This window comes from Athene noctua, chromosome 14 (genome assembly GCF_965140245.1).
Source record: "Athene noctua chromosome 14, bAthNoc1.hap1.1, whole genome shotgun sequence".
Classification (NCBI taxonomy): domain Eukaryota; kingdom Metazoa; phylum Chordata; class Aves; order Strigiformes; family Strigidae; genus Athene; species Athene noctua.
The window spans coordinates 15,838,780-15,858,489 of NC_134050.1; the positions used below are offsets into that span (position 1 = coordinate 15,838,780).

General features: G+C 39.4%; 2 protein-coding genes across 2 annotated transcripts in view; one reads left to right on the forward strand and one right to left on the reverse strand.

Moving 5' to 3' along the window:
* Nucleotides 1-14,474, forward strand: part of KCNC1 (potassium voltage-gated channel subfamily C member 1) — a 129,848-nt gene extending 115,374 nt beyond the window's left edge. The window contains exon 4 of the mRNA XM_074918548.1: nt 14,237-14,474. Within this exon, the coding sequence (XP_074774649.1) occupies nt 14,237-14,418 (182 nt within the window). The 3' untranslated portion in view covers nt 14,419-14,474. The remainder of the gene's footprint in view (nt 1-14,236) is intronic.
* SERGEF (secretion regulating guanine nucleotide exchange factor) overlaps nt 4,546-19,710 on the reverse strand; it is a 157,850-nt gene continuing 142,685 nt past the window's right edge. The window contains 2 exon segments of the mRNA XM_074918555.1: nt 4,546-7,140; nt 7,143-7,292. Of these exon segments, the coding sequence (XP_074774656.1) occupies nt 7,031-7,140; nt 7,143-7,292 (260 nt within the window). The 3' untranslated portion in view covers nt 4,546-7,030.

Sequence of the window (19,710 nt, forward strand, 5' to 3'; positions counted from 1 at the left end):
AGCAAGGAGAGAAGGAAGTAGTAGCAGTGAGCCTTACCTAAAAAAACATCAAGGACCACTAGCCTAGAAGGTAGACCCTTGGCCTGGGACGCAGGAAACAGAAATTTTATTCCTGGCTCCATGGTGGACATGATGAGTTACCTTGGTTGGGGCATTTCAATTTTTTGTGCCTCAGCTTCTGTTTCTGTGACATTATCCCCTTTTTAAAGTATTTTGAAGTCGAAAGAGGAAAAGCAGTATCAAAGTAGGAATAGTTATATCTAGTCAGAATTAAGGCACCAGAGGAGAGAAACGTCTCTCCATTATTTAAAATATGCCATGTTTCCTTGTCTGCAGAAGAGCACAATGCCCCTGTAGGAATCCCTTCTCTTTTGTACTTTAAAGCAGAGGATTATTATAGAAAATGATTAAGCACCCACACAATTAAAATGACAGAGCATCTTCATTACTGATTGGCAACTCCTCTGCTGCCCTAATTTAGGTACCACATGTCTTCATGCATTCAAACCAGTAAAAACAAAACAAAAGCTAAACTCGTTGGACATCTGTAGCAAAAAACTAAAATCATGTCAGAACATAAAAAATCTCCCAATTCTTGGCCCCACTTCTAAATATTTAAAAAATTTTAAAATGCAGACTCTTACAGCAGGGTGTTCACATACTCTTAAAAGATTAGGATGATCCAGGGAGTACTGGAATCATATTGATTTGAAATTCTGCAATTTCACTGACACAGTCTTGATCCCAAAGAACTCTCCCCCCAAGATTGCACTGTATCTGAATAAAGGTGGTCCGCAGGCAAAGCAACCTGAAAATAGATGAGAAAGATGAAAATGAATGGAGAGGCTAGCCAGCACAGGAACTGGACTTAGACTCTACCCCCTCCCAACCTGAAAGGCTTGTCTGAAAATGAACTGAAATCCAACATGTCACAAAATAAAAATGCCTGAGGAAGTTTTGCAAAATAAACTTCACCACTGAACTTTCTCATCCCCACAGCCAGCTTTGATTCAGGAATAAAAGTACTTTGTTGTTCCTGTTTCTAATTAAGTTGAAAAATGTGTTTTCCCAGTAGTCTAAATTTATGTTTCCTCACTCTCCCACAAGGTAACATGTGGTTCATCGAGGTCATGATTCAAATACAGGGACTGCTTTCTTTTCTGAGTATTTTCAGTCACATACTCTCCCTCCATGTTCTACAGAGTCATTGATGAGTAAAAACTGCTTCTGCATTAAAAATAGGTGAATGCAGAGACAACTGACAAAGGAATCTGAACAAAATGCACAAAGGAGCTGATGTGCCTTACTTGAGTCCCTCAACCTCTAAACAGGTTACAAAAGAACAAAAGCTTCACACATGCAGCTTCTCCAAATTAACTTCAAAGGCACATATGGTAAACACCTCTCTTAACAGTCATTTTTTGGGACATTGAACCATAGAAGGCCATTTCCATACAATCAAAGCATTTTAATTCAAGGCTATTAAATCGTTCTTTCCAACATGGAGCAAAACATCTAAGACCAGCATTTATCAGGAATTAAGAATAGCACAAAGCGAAAAGAAAAGGACAAAGCATGTAGTACCTCTTTTTCTGCACTTAAATCAACAGCTTGATGTCCAAGTGGAGAGCAGTGATGCGAGGTGTTCCTCGGGCTTGGTATTGGGACCAGACTGCTTAAATAACATCTTGGAGACATGGACAGGGGGACTGAGTGCACCCTCAGAAGGTTTGCTGACAACACCAAGCTGTGTGGTGCGGCCGACACGCTGGAGGGAAGGGATGTGCCATCCAGAGGGACCTGGACAGGCTGGAGAGGTGGGACCGTGTGAACCTCATGGAGTTCAACAGGGCCAAGTGCAAGGTCGGGGCAATCCCAGCACAGATACAGGCTGGGCGAGGAGTGGGTTGAGAGCAGCCCCAAGGAGAAGGACTTGGGGTATCAGTGGGTGGAAAACTGACTGTGAGCCAGCAATATGTGCTTGCAGCCCAGAAAGCCAAATGTGTCCTGGGCTGCGTCAAGAGCAGTGTAGTCCCTCAAGGGAGGGGATTCCCACCCCCTCTACTCCACTCTTGTGAGACCTCCCCTGCAGTGCTGGGTCCAGCTCTGGGGTCCCCAACATAAGATGGACACAGACCTGCTTGAGCAGGTCCAGAGGAGGCCACAAAGATAATCAGTGGGGTGGAGCACCTTCCCTGTGAGGACAGGCTCAGAGTTATTCAGCTGGAGAAGACTCTGGAAGAATTGAGAGCAGCCTTCCAGTACTTAAAGGGGCTACAGGAAAGCTGGGGAGGGACTCTTTATCAGGGTGGGTACAGATAGGATGAGGGGTGATGGTTTTAAACTGAAGGATTTAGATTAGACATAAAGAAGAAATTCTTCCCTGTGAGGGGGGTGAGGCCCTGGCACAGGTTGCCCAGAGCAGCTGTGGCTGCCCCCTCCCTGGAAGGGTTCAAGGCCAGGTTGGACGGGGATTTGGGCAACCTGGGCTGGTGGAAGGTGTCCCTGCCCATGGCAGGGGGGGTGGAGCCAGATGAGCTTTAAGGTCCCTTCCAACCCAAACCATTCTATGATATGATTCTATGATATTGATATGTCAAAAGTTCAAGTGTCCAGTTAGCTTTGTGTCAACTAGAGTTTTCAGCAATTTCAATGTAAGCTCCATTTTTCTACTGTGCACATTTTTAAGTGTAATGAAAACCACACGAAATTATTCTCTACCACAGACTGCATCCAATCCCAGCCTTTGGGAAGGAAGACTTAGGTTTCCACTTCAGCATTTCGTTGTTCCCTTTACAGAATTTTCAGTTGCTCTGAACTATAAGCTGGTAGTAAATACCACAAGCATGACTCAAATACTGATGAAAATTCTGAAGACTTTTTTAAGAAAATATCTACCTAAAAGAAAAAGCACAAGACTTGCTATATGCCATCAAAATACCAAAATTACTAAGAGAACACAGGGGACTTTTTGGTGGAAACATCACAATTTCAATGATACAGATTGGTCATAATCTTAATTTCTAATACAGAGAAAAAAAGTGGAAGTTGAAAAATTACTTATGTCTTGTTTAAATCAGATTCAGAGAAATTTAATGGAAAGAGTAGTAATTTATATGATTAAGTGCTGGACTAGGTCACAGGCCTGTTCTAAAGATTTTTGATACTGGAGGGTGAGAACAGGTGTTGTTACAACTGAAGAGCACTGGAAATTTCAAGATGTTCTATGAATGAGAAAGTTAAACCATTTCAGGTCAATAATTCATATTATTATTAATAAATGGTGGGAGACAGGTAATAATAACATCCAAGAAATAGAATAGCTTGTCCCTCATCTCACTCCCACCATACCGGCAGGCTGCAGTGCTGCTATCCTTGTGTGATTATTCAGTCTTCATGACCTGTATCTTGAATCCATCTTCCCCCTCCACCCTCCTTTTCCCCTATGATTTAACTAACTACATCAGCCTCTCTACTGCTATTCATTACATGTTTTTCCATGGTCACCTTTCTCCCATACATTCAAACTGATCTCCTTTGTCTGTTTTCCATCCTCAAGTCTTATATGACTCAAAAAACGTCATAGAAAGCAAAATCAAATCACATTCTTCCCCTCCTCCTCAATTTCTCCGTGCTCAGCCATGTAGCCGAGCAAAACTCTTGTCACTCAGGCAGAAGTGACCTTTATGGCAGTTGCAGATGGCAAGAACTAGTCAACGACAGGACCGACAACATGCAGATGGGGGAGGGAAGCCAGTGTCATGTAAGAAGTGGTGTCTGGGCAAATGGGAAGAAAGATAGGACTGAATTCTTCTTTCAGATGAATGCACTTCAAATACAGGGTCTAGCATTCTAAGCAGAGAAGTATCAAGTCACTCAGGAATGCTACACAAAGTCAAATAAATCAAGTGACTGCTAAGCAGCCCAAACAAATCCTCCAAAAGATAGAAACTTCAGACACAACACACACACCTTCCTACCAACGTGCTTTAAAATGGAACAGGATTGTCGTGCGCTGGTGCACACGGAGGCTGCACGAGTAACAGCTGCGGATCTCCTAGGACTTCACACAACAGGAGTACACACAAGTTTCCCTTCCCCCTCCACCCAAGAGCCTGAAAGCTCTCTGGACTGAAAGTCAACAGTTCACAACTTGTTCTCCAGCAAAGCTGTGATATTAAGTTCACCTTTTCCCCCTCATGAATGTCAGCTCATTGATAGGTGTGCTTATTTTCAGAAAACAGGAGGGGAGAGCAGCTGCACAGACACTAGCTTACCTTGTTCCAGCCTTCTATCTGTATGTATTACAAACCTCCTCAGTTTGTTTGCATCTGAACATGAATGCAGAATGCTTACGTAAAAGACTTGCTTGGTTTAGCACTGAAGACCTGCATAAAGAAATCCATCTTTACATGCACTGCAGAAGCACTGACGTAGTACAGGGACTTTACATTTTGCCTTGCAGAGACTGACCTTCTCCATCGGACATCAAGAGGCAGCAGTCACCAAGCTCTGGACACCAGCAAGGAAGGGTGTTTCTTCACTTGATTAGGAGCTTTTCACCGTGTGCTCCCTTCCGTGCAGCAGAAAGCCTTAGCTGATTTTGTACAATGTTTTATTCTGCAAACAAAGCACACTGACATACAAAACAGGGCATTCACTTCTGAATGAATGAGCAACAACTTGTTTTTGACACTCAACCATGTACCATCTACAATGAATTATTATTCACTCTTCATACTACAGCAGCATCTAGAAGTCCTGACTGATGACAAAGCATTTAGTATGTCAAGCTCTCAAGACAAGTCATTACTTCCCAAAGTTTTCGATCTATATATGTGAAACAAAGGAATGAAAATTCAGTTCTAGCCCTTTCAGAGATGAAGATCAGATGCACATGTGAAACACAAAATCAGGACCAAGAACAAACCAAAGTACCCCTTCATTCTTTGCATTTCCAAAAGTGTGTTCATGTTACAGATGTGAATAAGTGAATGACATTTCAAATAACCAAGTTGCATTTATTTGTTACAGAATTTGTTGGATTCCTCTGAAATGAATGGCAGAATAGCACACACAGTCAAAATATGCTCAGTACAGTAATCCCTATGTTATAGGGCACACATACTACCTGTGATTAATCAAGAAACAGAATTATTTAGAGGGTATGATTACTGAAACAAGATAACATGTTTATTTGGTACACAGACTTTGTAGTAGAACAAAGGTAGAAACCTCAGACATGACTGTAAAAAGAGCATGAAAAACTGTTCAGTGCGTATAATAGAGAGGCTGTGGTATCTAGAAAACGGCACTGAGAGTCCATAAACAGCAGTTTTGATAAATAACAAGTGCAAGGGGTCACAGCCCGGAACAGCATATTGCCATAAAGAACCACAGCTAACCCATGGATTAAAAAACCACTTTACAATAGAAGTCTCAAATCTGCACTTTTGCAGAGGACCCATTAGATTATGCATACAGATTCTTTCAGTACCTAGAATACAACTGTTATAATCAGCTTCATAGACAGTTCAAGTTTCTCATCCACTAAACAGAAAAAGAAAATGCCTTTGAAAACTAGGCCATAAACTATAACTGCTGTAAAACCAAGGGGGGAAAAAATCCCTCACAGCCCATATTACCTCCTTAATTCCTTCCCCCATGTGTAAGCTGATATATCATTAGAAAGTCTTCCTGTCCTTTTTCCTAAGAGCCTGTCTCTGAGCACTTTTTAATTCTGCAAGGCTTCTTCCCTGGCAAGCTTGCTTTAAAAACTAAACCACTGTTTAGCAACACTAGGTCTCATTAAAAGGTGCATTTACCACACAGTAGTATTCTCTATATTTAGAACTTGAAATGCATCAAATACCACAGCAAATGTAACTATCGTGGGTGGTAAACATCCAGTTTAATGGCATCCACTGTATTTGTGTGAAAAACAGTTTTATAAATAGCTTCCAAAATCCTGCTCAGCATAGGCAGCTAATAATATCTGAAGATACTTTGCATTTTTTCATTTCTCCTACCAAGACAAGTGTTAGGCTGACATTCTCTGCCAAGCGCTCACCTGGAACAAGTACTATGGGCATGCTCTGAACAGTAGCTCAGCTGGGCTGTGAAACAGATGTGAAAACTAACCTGAAATTATCAGAGGCATTCTGGTCTGCCTTTTAGGCTGGAGGATTTGTAAAAACTTCCTATTTAAATTTTGATGTCTTCCTATTCAATGGCAACTGGAAACACAGGAGCTATGTTGGATCAAAACGGTTCTCAGCAGCTACAACTGACTTATGACCTTAGACAAGAACTTTTCTACTGTTTCAAAGATCTCTTATAATTTCTTCTTTCCTGAGCAGTAGCTTCAGGAACTTCAGGTTTGGTCTGCAAGTTAAATGATAGTTCCTGCAGATCTGCATCCCTGTAAATCTATAATAAACTGATGTCTGGCACAGAAGATAATTTCTCAGAAATATTGTTCCTTTCACAGTTTAATCAAGATATAGCTAGTTCAGAAAGGCCTCATTTTCCTCTTTTGCCAGCCTTCTAAATTATACCTCTCTTTTTTTAAAAATCCTAATCTTCTGTTTAAAATGTGTGTCTGCATCTATTTATGTGCACTGGCATTGCTCCGTGATGCAAACTGGATTTTCTGAGATGCTGGGAGCTTACAACTCCAGCAGAAGTTGGCAGGTGCAACACATGCTCATCATGACATAAAGATACAATAATAAAAGACTAGAAGGGGCCCTGTGTCTCCACCTTTTCAGACAGTTTCCTCAGATTGAATTTATACACCAACAATAAGCAATTAAGCACTTGATTTCCTCCTCAGAGGCTTCTCAGAAGAACAAGTAATTCTTCCTTCAATAGTATTGCATCAAGGCAAAATGTCTGTCACTATCTGTGGGTAAGAAAGTAAATCCCTGTGAAAAGGACTCATTAAACAATTATTAAAACATTACAGTTTTCTATGCATACTTGTTCCTTTTAGTCTTAAAAAAACCTTCTGCACTTTCCAACTATTGTGTTAATCATGGGCAATCCTCTTGCAGCACTTCTGAGCTGCGCAATCCAAAAATGTCCGTCTGCATCCATGATGCTGTGATTTCAGGTGTGCCAAATCTAATCTGGAGTTTCACAAAGAACCATGGAATGTCCTGCCCCACATCCAATTAAGATCCGTTTTGCATAACCAAGAGCTTTGACTGGCTTCGGGACATAAACGTTTGCTTCTGTGCCATCACCACACATCCCATGCTCGTTCCATCCCCAAGAGAAGCACTGGCCACCTAAAAGAGAGCATACAAAATATTGAATAAAGATCACAGGAACACAAAAGCTTTGGTTGGTTTGGGGGAGCAGATCTGTCAAGTCATCTTCTAATTAGGTTCTAAGAAATTCTGCTTAAGTGGGAACAATGTTCTGGTGGTTCTCTTGAAAATGTAAATAAACCCAAATGAATTACTCTCTATCTTGTTCCATATTGTTAACAACATGAGAAAGATTAAAACAACAAGGACATTTGAAAATCACTTAGTAAATGCATGGTCCATATTTATACAGAGCCCACAGAAATCTCTCCCCAGTTTAAGGACCTTCCCTGAAATAATGTGGAATCCCTGTCTTTCAAGCTCCCCCTAGTAAGCAAAACTATCACAAACCAAGGCCAGGAACTTCAGTAATTCACAGCATGATCTGTACCATTGGGGAACACAGAATTACAGAGCAGCCAAATTACATTTCAGTCCTACTTTCAAATTCTCATCTTGCCTTTTTCCTTTAAATACAAGTCTCTGACAACTTGCCTTACCTCTTCTGCTTGCTTTGACATCATTTCACCGCTTTTATTATCCTTATTTTCCCTCATTATTATTTATTTTTGTAACATCTACTCTTTTATATCTCAAATCATGATCCATGTATTATTATTACCCCACAGTACTCTTTCCTGAAGCACAATGTAAATTCTATTCTATAAATGGCTGGCATAATAAAAAAATCCACCCAAAAAACTCTTATTCTGAACTACAAGAGATATTTCTTCCCTATTTTCTTTTCTTTATTTGACTTGTCACAGACTGTGCCTGTGAATTTCTGTAATAAAAAGGAAAGCCATCCTGCAATATAATCATGTTTCTGATGCCATTGGTATTTCTGAAAAGCAGCAGGTATTAACAGCACGAAGTACCATTCTGGAGTCCATATAATGACAAGTGCCAAAATTCACAAAATCCAATTCCAATCATAATTCTACAATAATTTTACTTTTCAAAATTCAGAAACAGACTATTGCAGAGCTAGCAGGACCATCTTTCTCTCCTACAAATCCAGTAATATTTCACTGTTTGTTTTCTTTACATATTAGGATATTAAAGTTCTCCTCTTCTGTAATTAAGTGTAAACATTACTAAAGTCAGAGGTAATTAAACAATGACCTTTAATTTTCTTGATAATTTTTTAAGGTAATGGAAAACAACAACCCACCACTAGAATATCACAGTAGGCTAGATACATCTCACCTAATACAGCAGTTCTGTTACTCTTATCTTAGAAGGCACCATATTTTCTCATGAGCACGCAGGTGCAGTATTGACAGCCCAACCTATGCCCATACTTGTGCTGCAGAAAAGTATCAAAAAGTAAATGTACGACATATCCCATTTAGATATCAACAGATCACAACATCCAAGAGGTTAACTGGCATTTTTTTGGTAAGGTTACAGGTATATATATCTATGTAAATATTAACAATCAGGAAAAAGACATCACAAACTGAGACTCAAGACACATCAGAGAACAATTATTCAGGGAGAAAAATAATCAAAGAAAGAAAACCAGCTGCACCTAAGAAAAGGCATTCTTTTGCAGTTATTATGTGAAACCTGCGAATAAACCTACTTAAGAGTGGGAAAACTTCCAAGTTTAATGAAAAGGGAATATAACATGCCCTTACATTAATATGATGACTGTGGTAACCTTTTTGTTACTAGACCACTAACAATTAGTACAACTTGAATGTTTATATGGAGACTAACTACATCTGACTAAAGGATTTTATTTTTTTCATCCTGTCCCATCAGGACAAGAGAGACGAAAATAGAAAGTTTTTGGTCACCTTGAAATACAAACTGCTTAATGGAACATTAATACAATAATAAATATTCAAAAAAATAGTGCAGGGGGATATCAACCTCTCAGATTGATAAATACATCCAGTCAAACAATTAAAAAAAACCAGAAAAATTTACAAGCTAAGAAACCCCCAGACAAGAACATTTCCCCTAAAATAAGGATCACTGAGTCCTTCCCAGCCTTTACTTCTCCCAGGAATGTAGAAAGGCCACCAAATAGGTCTTTCTACATGACTCCAGTAAGTTCCATCATTACTGAAATGGGCCAAGAGCGAAAACTGGCAAGATAAAAATAGAGAGTAACGAGGATTTATGAATGGTCTTATCAAAAAATGTCTCATACATCTGTGGAAAGCCAGGCAGAAATCTGAAGGGATGAAAGGGCAGCTGACAGATACAGAATGACGGGCCACAAAAATGATTCTGATGAGAATCAAGTCAGAAGTCAGGGAGCTAAAAGGCAGAGAACTATTGTTGTGAAAATAAAAGGTATACCATACTACATCTTCTGTAGATTTAGAGAAAGGTTTGGACATAAAAAAAGCCAGATGCTAGATTTGTGTCAGAGGAAACAGACTTTGCAGAAAACACACAGTCCTTTTTTTTGTAATAACATAACAAAATTTGGAGTTGAAGGAGGGCTGGGCAAAATGACTGTGGTGACACTGGCCAGGAGGAAACAAGGAGCTATGTGAATCACTGGCACAGAAGTTTAAGTTAATAAAGATCAAAGATAATGAAGCATCCATTTAAAAAATTACATAGAAGGAATATCTGCATAGTTAGGAAAGGCCTTCATTAAGAGGAACTAATGGCTAGCCTTGGGGTAAAGGGCACCATTTCAATTCTTTTTCCTTCCCCCACATTCCCCCTGCTTCTTTTTTTTTTTCTTGTTTTCTTTTTGATTGCTTCTATTCACAGTTTATTGCTAATAAAAAACTCAACGCAGTCCCAGCAGCTGTACATGCTTTCAGGAGAAAATTCAATTTTTATGCCTGTGCCAGACCCTCCCAGGATGAAAGACCATTAGAATGATGTGTATTAATACAGCTACAAATTGCTTCTAACTAAATTTAAAACAAGCACTGCAGCATGTTCTCAAACCAAGTGATTTGTGTTTGGTAAGGTGCAGAGGAAAAGTTGCTCCATGTTACTGGTTAAGTGAAACAGCATAATACATCGCATTCACCTTTTCTCTTTTAAAACATTGTGGTTTAACCCAGCAGGTAGCTAAATACCACACAGCTCTTTGCCCACTCCCCCACAGTGGGATGGGGAGAGAGTCAGAAAAATGGTAAAACTCACAGGTTGAGATAAAGACAGTTTAATAGCACAGAAAAGGGAAAATAATAATAAAGATAAAAGAATATACAAGTGATGCACAATGCAGTTGCTCACCACTGGCTGACCGATGCCCAGCCAGCAGCGGGCTGCCCCCCCTCAGCCAGCTCCCCCCAGTTTTGTTGTTCATGATGCCATGGGGTGGGGGATACCCCTGGGGTCAGCTGTCCCCGCTGTGTCCCCTCCTGACTCCTTGTGCACCCCCAGGCTGCTCCCTGGCAGGGCAGTATGAGAAGCTGAAAAGTCCTTGACTTAGTGTAAGCAGTGACCAGCAACAACTAAAATATCAGCGTGCTATCAAAGTTTTTCTCATCCTAAAGCCAAAACACTGTGCCAGCTACTAGGCCTATCCCAGCTGAAACCAGGATGATCATAAATACTCGAAGTACAAATGATATCACAGAACTCACACAGCAACACAGCAGAATCCCAAAGGAATTTCACTTGTGTTCACAGTCACACTAATAAAAGTCTAGAGTAAGACTATGCAATATTTTTACCGAACATTAAATATAAAAAAAAATGGGAAGAAAAAAAACCCTTAACAAATCTGTCTGGTTTGGTCACACACAACAAGAAGGGACTACTACTCTCCTTCTATTTGCAACAATTAGAAGGGTTTTTTTCAAGGTAACTGAAGTGATAACTGCAGACTAGAGGCTGATTAAACTGGAGAAAAGTACTTCTAGATAAAATAAAGCTGCAGCATATTGGACAGAAGACAGGATTCTGGGGATTTAGAGTCGCTCCTCATTGCTGAGTACTCTCTTCTTCAGATGAGAAGAATCAATGTTAGCAAATAAGATGCTCTGGGTGAGATTCCCTGCACTTAGCTTCAGCCACCTAAAAATCAAGCCACTTAGCTTAGGATCGTATTCCTCCAGTTTTCCTCAAGAGCCAATGGAGTCATCTACACCTCGCCAACAGGCAATTCTTCTTATCCAAACACTGGTGTCAAAATCAAATCTACCTCACTCCGGTGACTATAGAGGGAGACCAAGTGATTGTCTTAGCCTAGGCATATCAGTTTTAAACAGCTGAAGACAGGTGATGATAAATCACATCCTTACAATCAGTTTGAAGGTAAAGCAAGGAAAACTGGAAACAAAGAAGCTACAACTATCACTGCAGCCTAGTTTCAGTCAACAGACTGCTTTTAAACCAGTCCGTGCCCTGGAGGCTTATCACTGAAATCTTCTTAAAAGCTTGTCTCTTTTCTGTTTCTCCTCTCCCACTCTTCTAACCACACAAACCAAAGTTGGCTTTAAAGACAATCCAAGTATCTTAAAGCCAAGCTATTCAGACAGCTTCATATTTTAAGGATTTATTAAAATGTCTTTGTACAGCTCTGCTGTATAGGCTCTGTGCTCTTAGCAATACTCTACAATACCTCAAATTATTGTTTTTTTTAACCTTAAATTTATTTTTTATTATTTATTATTTAAATATTTTTTTTTAACCTTAAAAAAGTGCCACTCTACAGATGGTTATAGATAAAGTTACAGTAGGCAAGAGATCAGCTCAGGGAAAGTCAAATTACTTTAAACAGCATCAGGGCTGGACCACAAACAAAATTCACTTGTCATTCATGCCCCCTTCACTATCTGAAAGCATTCAAAACCTCACAAGGAAAAATGTAACAGTATGTAGAAGGAGATTTAGACCATACTTCCCCCAAAGAGCTGTAAAACACAAGTGAATAAGTCTCCCCATTTTTTCAGGGCATCTGGCAATCCAGGGTGTCACATAAAATAAATATCCCTCTAAACTTTTGTGGCTTTGTTAGCAACAATTCTGTCATCAGTGCAAAAGATTTGCAATTTTAGAATATAAGAAATGGGGTTGAATTCTTTTCTTCAGAAAAACATGGAAACATAACTAAAAAGGAAGTCTGAGCATTCTGCAAAATCTTATTAAAGGTAAAGTTCAGTAAGTGGAATATCAGATGACATGCTCCCAAGACATAATATGGTACCTCTAAAAGTAGAAAACAACTGAGATATTCATATAGTGCCAGTTTTATTATGGAACTACATTTATACCCACATTTTCAAGGGGGAGGCTGCTCCAGGCAGCCCACCCAACTGCTGCTAGAATTGCTCTGTACCACAACCCTCAAAAATGCACATCTGACTTTACAGTAAGCTGCATAAAAATCACAGGCATTGCAGTGCTAACACAATATACAGATAGGAAACAACATACATTTTTCATATTAAGTACAAAGTCATGGTGCTAAGGACATGCTACTTCAAAGTTAGCCTCCAGTGAACAATCTGTCCCCATTCCACCTCTATATCATTAGTTAAGTTCTCCCCAGGCAGCAGACCTTGACCACTCAGTCCCCTCCTCGGCAGTGGCTTTACACAACCGGGAGATCAGATGACTCAGGTCATGCATCTGTGGTTCATCATGGTACCTGGAAAGAAAAAATTTCCAATGGCCTCAAACAGCTACTCATAACAAATGCATGAAGCCTGCACAATACGGACTTCTCTGACTTTGTGCTCTAAACTAATATCTTAAGTGAAGTTTGGTGGGTTTTGTTTTTTCTTTTTTCTTTTTTTTTTTTTTTTACAGCAAAAGCACTGTCTTGTTAGTCAGACTTTTTTCTGCCTATACTTGTATATTGTGTAATACAGCAGGGACTTCAAACTGGATCAGGGCCTCAAGGCCAACTGTCAAAATATCTAATTACAGTATACAACTACCTATTGAAGAAGGTCAGAAAATCAGCTGGAGTATACAAGATGCCCAGTATGGCTTAGGGAGCCAAGTGGTATGTGGAATACTGTAAAGTAGAGCAATAAGGCTACCCATCTTTGAAATTAATTTCATTTGGGAAATTCTAATTTCTAGTTTCTCCTTCAGGATCAGTATCTATCCCACGAGTGGCAAAACAGAAGAGCAGCACAGAGCACATCTAATCTTTACTATCCTCACTTCTACAGCATACAAATAGCCAAGAGTTACAAAATGGGAAGGGGAAAGAATCATGATTATGATATCATTTCTGAGTGTGCAGTGAAGGGCAATGTAGCACATCTGGCACAGCCTGAAAACTGCACATGGGGAGGGATTCCAACATACAGCAATTCAGAGAAGTAGAGAAAGATACAGTAAGAATGGCACTTAACCAAAAAAGCCTTAGCAGTTTCATAGGAACATGCTGTGCATTTTCCTATACTCTGTTTTAAGCATCAGGCAAATAACTGAGCCCGTTCACTAGAGGTACTGCTATCTTGCAAATATACAGTGACAATAAAAATTTTGTTCTGTTCTCACAGGACACTTCAAAGCAGGAGCTGAATGGCTCACCGCACAAATTAATATGCATCTGTTTAAGAGAATCATTCCACACTGCATCAAAGAAGCCACAGTTTAGGTTACTATTCAGGCTAGTTTATGACAGATTTTATTTTTTCCTTCTCAGTTACACAGTGCATTTTGAAGACAAAAACATGAGGAAGAAATTCACAAAACTATATCCTAGGATTTAAAAACAACATACTTGAAACCACAGATTTCTTGGGCCACTGCACCTTTACAATCTCTGTGGCAAAACTCAGGTCTTGTAAAATGAAGACGTTTGCTTTGCTGTGTGTAGGTAGCAAGGAGAGAAATCTATTGAAAGAATTAACTGTTCACATTTCTGTTTTCACAGGGAAACACAAATGGTACTTATTATGACTAAAGCTGATGGGTGCTACACAACGTTTTCCTTTTAGTTTTACTCAAACATGTCAATTCCTTCCCAACAGGAAAGCATCTCCAGCTCAACACAGAACAAAACCTGGGCTCACGACTTTGTGCAAGACTGAACGTATCTGGTCCACTGACAATACATGAGGATTATATCATACATGAAGCAGCTGCAGTGCAGAGAGGATTAAGCATTAAAGATGCTTTTTTTTACACCTGTAGAAGACAAGAAAATCTTTAAATTTTGCTCTCTCAAGTACAGGACAAAAACACCTGACAAATTAGTTAATGAAGAGATTTGTCTTGAGGCTCTGAACAAAGTCTGCTCCATCAGAATATCAGGCACAGCAGAGTGTGACATGTATTCAGAACTTACATCCCTGTCTCTCAAAATGACAGGCATTAAACGTGTCACAGTGCTTTAACTTTGTACAACCAGAAGTAGACAATCATGACTGCAACACAGAGCCAGAGACTGCAGTCTCATAACCCTCTCGATGATGTGAAACAGATCATATAGAAAATACCTTATACTAAGTGCTTCGAAGGAGGTCACCCATGCAAAATAAAATGGATGAAGCAGTATGTCAAAGAGCATCTAGAAGGGTGTGAGTCATTCAAGTGTCCCATGGGACCACAGGTGCCAATGCCATTTGCAGCCATCTGGTTCTGGGTATAAAGCATTACCATTACAAATTGACACACACATTTAACTGATGCAAATGATTATATAAAGGAGGGAACAGTTGCAATTCATTCTGACCTAGAACATTACATCAAAAGACTTAGAATTGAAGGCCTTCTCCAGAACAGGCCTAGGAAAAGTAATAGATGATAAAAAGTTCAATGATGAACGTAGAAACAAGAATCTGACAAACCCCTCAAACTGCATTACAGTACTATATGTAGCTTCTAAAGCACTAAGCAAATCATAGAGCAGGAGAAGGTACAGACAGCAAGATGAGCAGCAGCAGCATGCAGGTGAAATGGTGCTTCCTCCTACTTGGTTGGCTGAAGTCAGGAACAAGAGACCCCACTGGGCTCTCAGGAACCCTCTCCTCAAGAAAGAGCAGCTAGGTTGGAAAAGAATATTTTCAAAATGCTTTGGTGCTTAACACATTTTATAAAGCAACTCTTTGTATTATACATTGATCTATTTACAAGTATGTAGTTTTAAGGTGATCATGCAGACCAGGCTATATATATGGCTGTCAGTCCTTGGCAGCTTATAAAAAAATACGATACAACAAAAGGCAAAAAGATATTCCATATGGTCACATTTACCTACAATTGTTTATCTGACTGCTATTCTCTTCCCCTGAAGGGCTGTTTGCACTGAACAAAAGTGTGTGTTCTAGAGTTTATCTCTGAAGGTGTTCCTTTTCTGCAGAACACAGTTCTCTAACTCAGAACCATAAAGTGAAAATGTGTAAACTTTCCATATGGACATCTGTAAAATAGCTTTGTCTTTAAATGGGCTTTAGTCTGGACTTTCCCCCTTTCATTTTCCCTTATCAATTGTAAGGCTGCATTTTGGTCAAGTTTCAAGACACATGATAGGAATGTGCATTACTGTTGAGTGAAGTCTAAAAAAACTGCTTGTTGATATTAAACAAGTGAGGGCTTTTCTCCCATGCTTAACAAGTAATCTGAGGTGAAGTCCAGAAGTCATAAATTAAAGTGTTAGAAATGAAAAGAGAACATTTCAAGGAAACAAGTGGCCGCTGAGTTTTTCAGTTTCCTTCTTACAGATTGAACTAGGAGATTTTCTCACAGTTATGCAAACACTGCTTCAGAACAGAAGTAGTTGCAACTCAGCAGTGATGTTATTAGGATGCCTTCTTGTGCAAAGTTTCAAGTTGTAAATTTAGCGTAACACAATGGCTCAGACGATGGCTCCCCTGCAAGTCTCACAGTGCAGTTTTAACAGCGACAACACTGTAGTACATGTGTACCCGTGAGAGCTTTCAAATACCTAGCTTGATACAAAGCTATAGCATAGCTGCAGTCGGAGAGAGTTCAGGATGAACTAACCCTCCTTTCTGGGCAGGATTTGTGGATTACGTTTCCTCTGTGCTGCAACTGTTGTGCTTGAGTTCAACCTACTTGTATCTGGTTCAAGTGTGCCTATACACACTGTACTGTAGTGCAAGTGCACATCTAATAAAGCTCCTATGGGTCACGTGCCTTGTCTGTTGGTCTTCAGTTTTGTGCCTATTGTTATAGAGATCCTTGTACTCGCTGCTGTCCTGGGGTCTAAACAGGGTACCTCAAGATCTACTCAGATACAACAATAGTTGGGTCATTTGAACACCTAGAAAATGACTTGGTAACATCCCCACATTAACATTGCTCATATAACACAGTTTTTTGAACTAACCACATCCCTTTCAAAGAAGAAAATAGAGTGATAGTTGACAGAGCTGTGACAAAAGATGAAAGCAAGCAAAAAAAGAGTCCCATGATTCAGGCTTTGGGTGCTAAGTGACCAACCATTTGAGTTGTTCTGATGAGGAAAGGCAAACAACATCCCTGCCGCATGGCCCAAGGTACATTCTGAGGACACCTCACCACTTTGCCTCCATCGATATAAGATGCACCCAAATTCTTAATTGCAGGCGGCTCCCTAAGTAGAGGAAATGTATCAAGTCAGTCCTTGAAGGAAGGCAAGCACAAAAGAGTGTCCTGAGATGAAAACCTCCTGCAATTAATACTGCAGAGATATTTTCTGAAAGTTTCTGCTCTAGTACATTTTTCTGGACCCTGGCAAAATAGCCATAGTGAAAACAGCATTTGTGCATCAGGTGCATGGATCTGAGGTTACAAAGTAAAACCTGTCTTTGGCACAGTGACAGGAAGAACAGCTGATGGGCAGAGGGATTCAGAGGCACCGTGCCAGCTCCAGAAGGTCAGGGGACCAGAATGGACAATGCAAGCTGGGTCCCTGAGATGCTGTTTGGCACTACCCCATCTGATCCTCTGCATAACCTCAGGGAGAACAGGAAACCAGCTGGAATCAAGACAGAAATATCTGGCACCATTTTGGAAGGACTGCGATAACAAATTATTCTTGAGAATAAGAAAAACAAACAAAAAACTCACCCCAAACCCCAACTCTCTTCCTGAAATAATACCTGACCAAATTAAGAATTCAAGAGCTTTGTTCTCCTTCCTTTGGAGGAAGAGGAAACACTGGAAATATGGGGTCTCCTTCATGCATTGACCTCTCTGTTCTTTCCTGTGTTCATGCATAAAGCCAGTTTCTTCCATCTTACAGTTGGCACTAGGCTAATCACAGAGGAGGAGCACCTATAGAGAGCAATCTAGAAAGCAAGCTAGATTGAAAAGAATTAGTTAGAATTTAAGGCCACATTTGACACTACAACAAATATTTATCATTGCTCCCAAAGAAAAAGTAATAGCATGAAAGCCTTTGAAGTTATGGATAATATTACTGAGAAAATAGTGTAAAAATCAAATCAGCCCAAATTTCTGGTGAAACAGCAAGCTTCAGTCTGCAGTGAGAAAAGCAATACATGATATGCATGCATGTCCACAGGACTATAACATACAAACAAATGAATGCTATACAAAGTAGTTCTCACTAACCTGCAGTATCAATATAAGAGAAGCTGAATTTATTCTTTAAACTACTGGTAAACAGAACAACCAAATATGAAGGTGACAAAGTCAGACAATGTTGAGATGTCTCCTTAAGTAACTTTAAAACTGTTCTTTGACTCTGTTTCAAAGGTCTTGTGATAACTTAAAGCTTGCTGAGTACCAATAATTAAAATATTTCTTGTACAGTACAGCCAAGAGATCTTTATTCTTCAAGATCACTTACTGACAGAACAGTTCACGAGTGAACTGAAATGCCATTTTGACTCTGTAGGCTTTTTAAATCTACCCAGGAATAGACAAAGCAAGAATAAGAATTTTAAGAGTCCAATCAACTTCGCAGAAGTGATTCATATTCCCAAATAATTCAAACACTTAAAAGTGCTGGTTTTTTCCTTAAATTACAGCCTTTTTTGGGATGATTATCAGCATTTTAAAGCTCTCCATATAACTTTTGACACAGAAAGGTTAAAAATAAAGACCATAATCTTTATTTAAAAATACTACAAAAGGTACAAAACCAACCTGGTCAAGGGAAAGACCACTCATTGTCTGTCTCAATTTACTGTCTAAAAAAAGAGTAAAAAGAATTACAACACAACTGGCAATACTACACTGAACATTTGTCTTGTAAAATATTTGTATGTACATAAACACACATGCAGACATGTATTCTACAGAAAACATACATGTAATCATGGATCTTGCCTAGGCAAATAGAGATGTGTATCTAGTATCTACATAGGTAAATGTATGAAGCAGCCAGCATCTTGGCTGCTGCCAGAGAGATTTAAGTCCAAATTGTAAAAAGCTGTTTTCAACAATGAACATCTTTCAACATCTTTCCCTCTCCCCTGCCTATAGATATCGGACTAGCTCAGACATAGCTTACAGTTCATACAGACAAGTCTTGCCCTAGATGCCCAGCCCAAGCTGCTTTACAAACTTGTTGTCAGAAGACACTGAGCTTTCTGAAAAATCAGATACTTCAAAGGCAAAATCAGAAACTGAGATTTCAAGTGCCCCCCAAATCTTTAAACAATTTGGAGAATACAGGTGTAATCTTCCATAATGTCACATATAGACAGGCAACTTAAAATGTTGTCCAGTTAACAAAAACTTTCTATCCCATGATGATCAACACCACATTAGGTGCCACTTCGGTAAACACCGTAATCTATCTTTATTGCTTTACTGCATCTTTGGTATCTAGTTGAAATATGTACTATAGGAAAGGAAAAGAAGCAAAGTCTTGATTCAAAGACAATTAAGTTGTATATGATTAACTTTAATGGGGACTTCATAACTTTATTCAGCTACCTGATGTTTTAAGTCTGTTTCCAATTTCTGCATGAGAATGCTATTAGTATGGAGGAAAAACATTGCACTTTACTAATTTCTAAGGAAATAGGAACTATTTTCATGTCTAAGTAGTAGCTCTTTGTTGTTTAGAACTGTCTTTAAATCACTGTGTTGAAATACAGTTCCATTAATTTCAACAGCTCTGATCTTCAACACCTCTCTTGGTCAAAGTGTCCTGCTGAAAGGTTGCTGATGGAACTGTTTACTTTCTAGCATGAGACGCTATCCTTTTCAGAAATTTCTTAGGGGAGCCTTCTAATTAATTAGTCTACAGTTCCCACACCACTTTATTTCAATCTTCTTTTTAATTAGGTTGGGGGCAGGGGGTGGTGTTCTTTGGTTGGGGTTTTTGTTTGGTTTAGAAAACTCCCAAAGCTCTCACAGGGAGAAGTATTTCTTGCTCTCTCTCTGCAAGAGATGCTTTTTAGATGCTTTTGCTACTGAAAAATTTTTTGTCTCTCCAGAGAACAATTAGACAATGACAACTTTGTGTTCATTCTAAAGCATAATTATACTTTTGAAGATTTTATTTGACTAATATGATATTGAC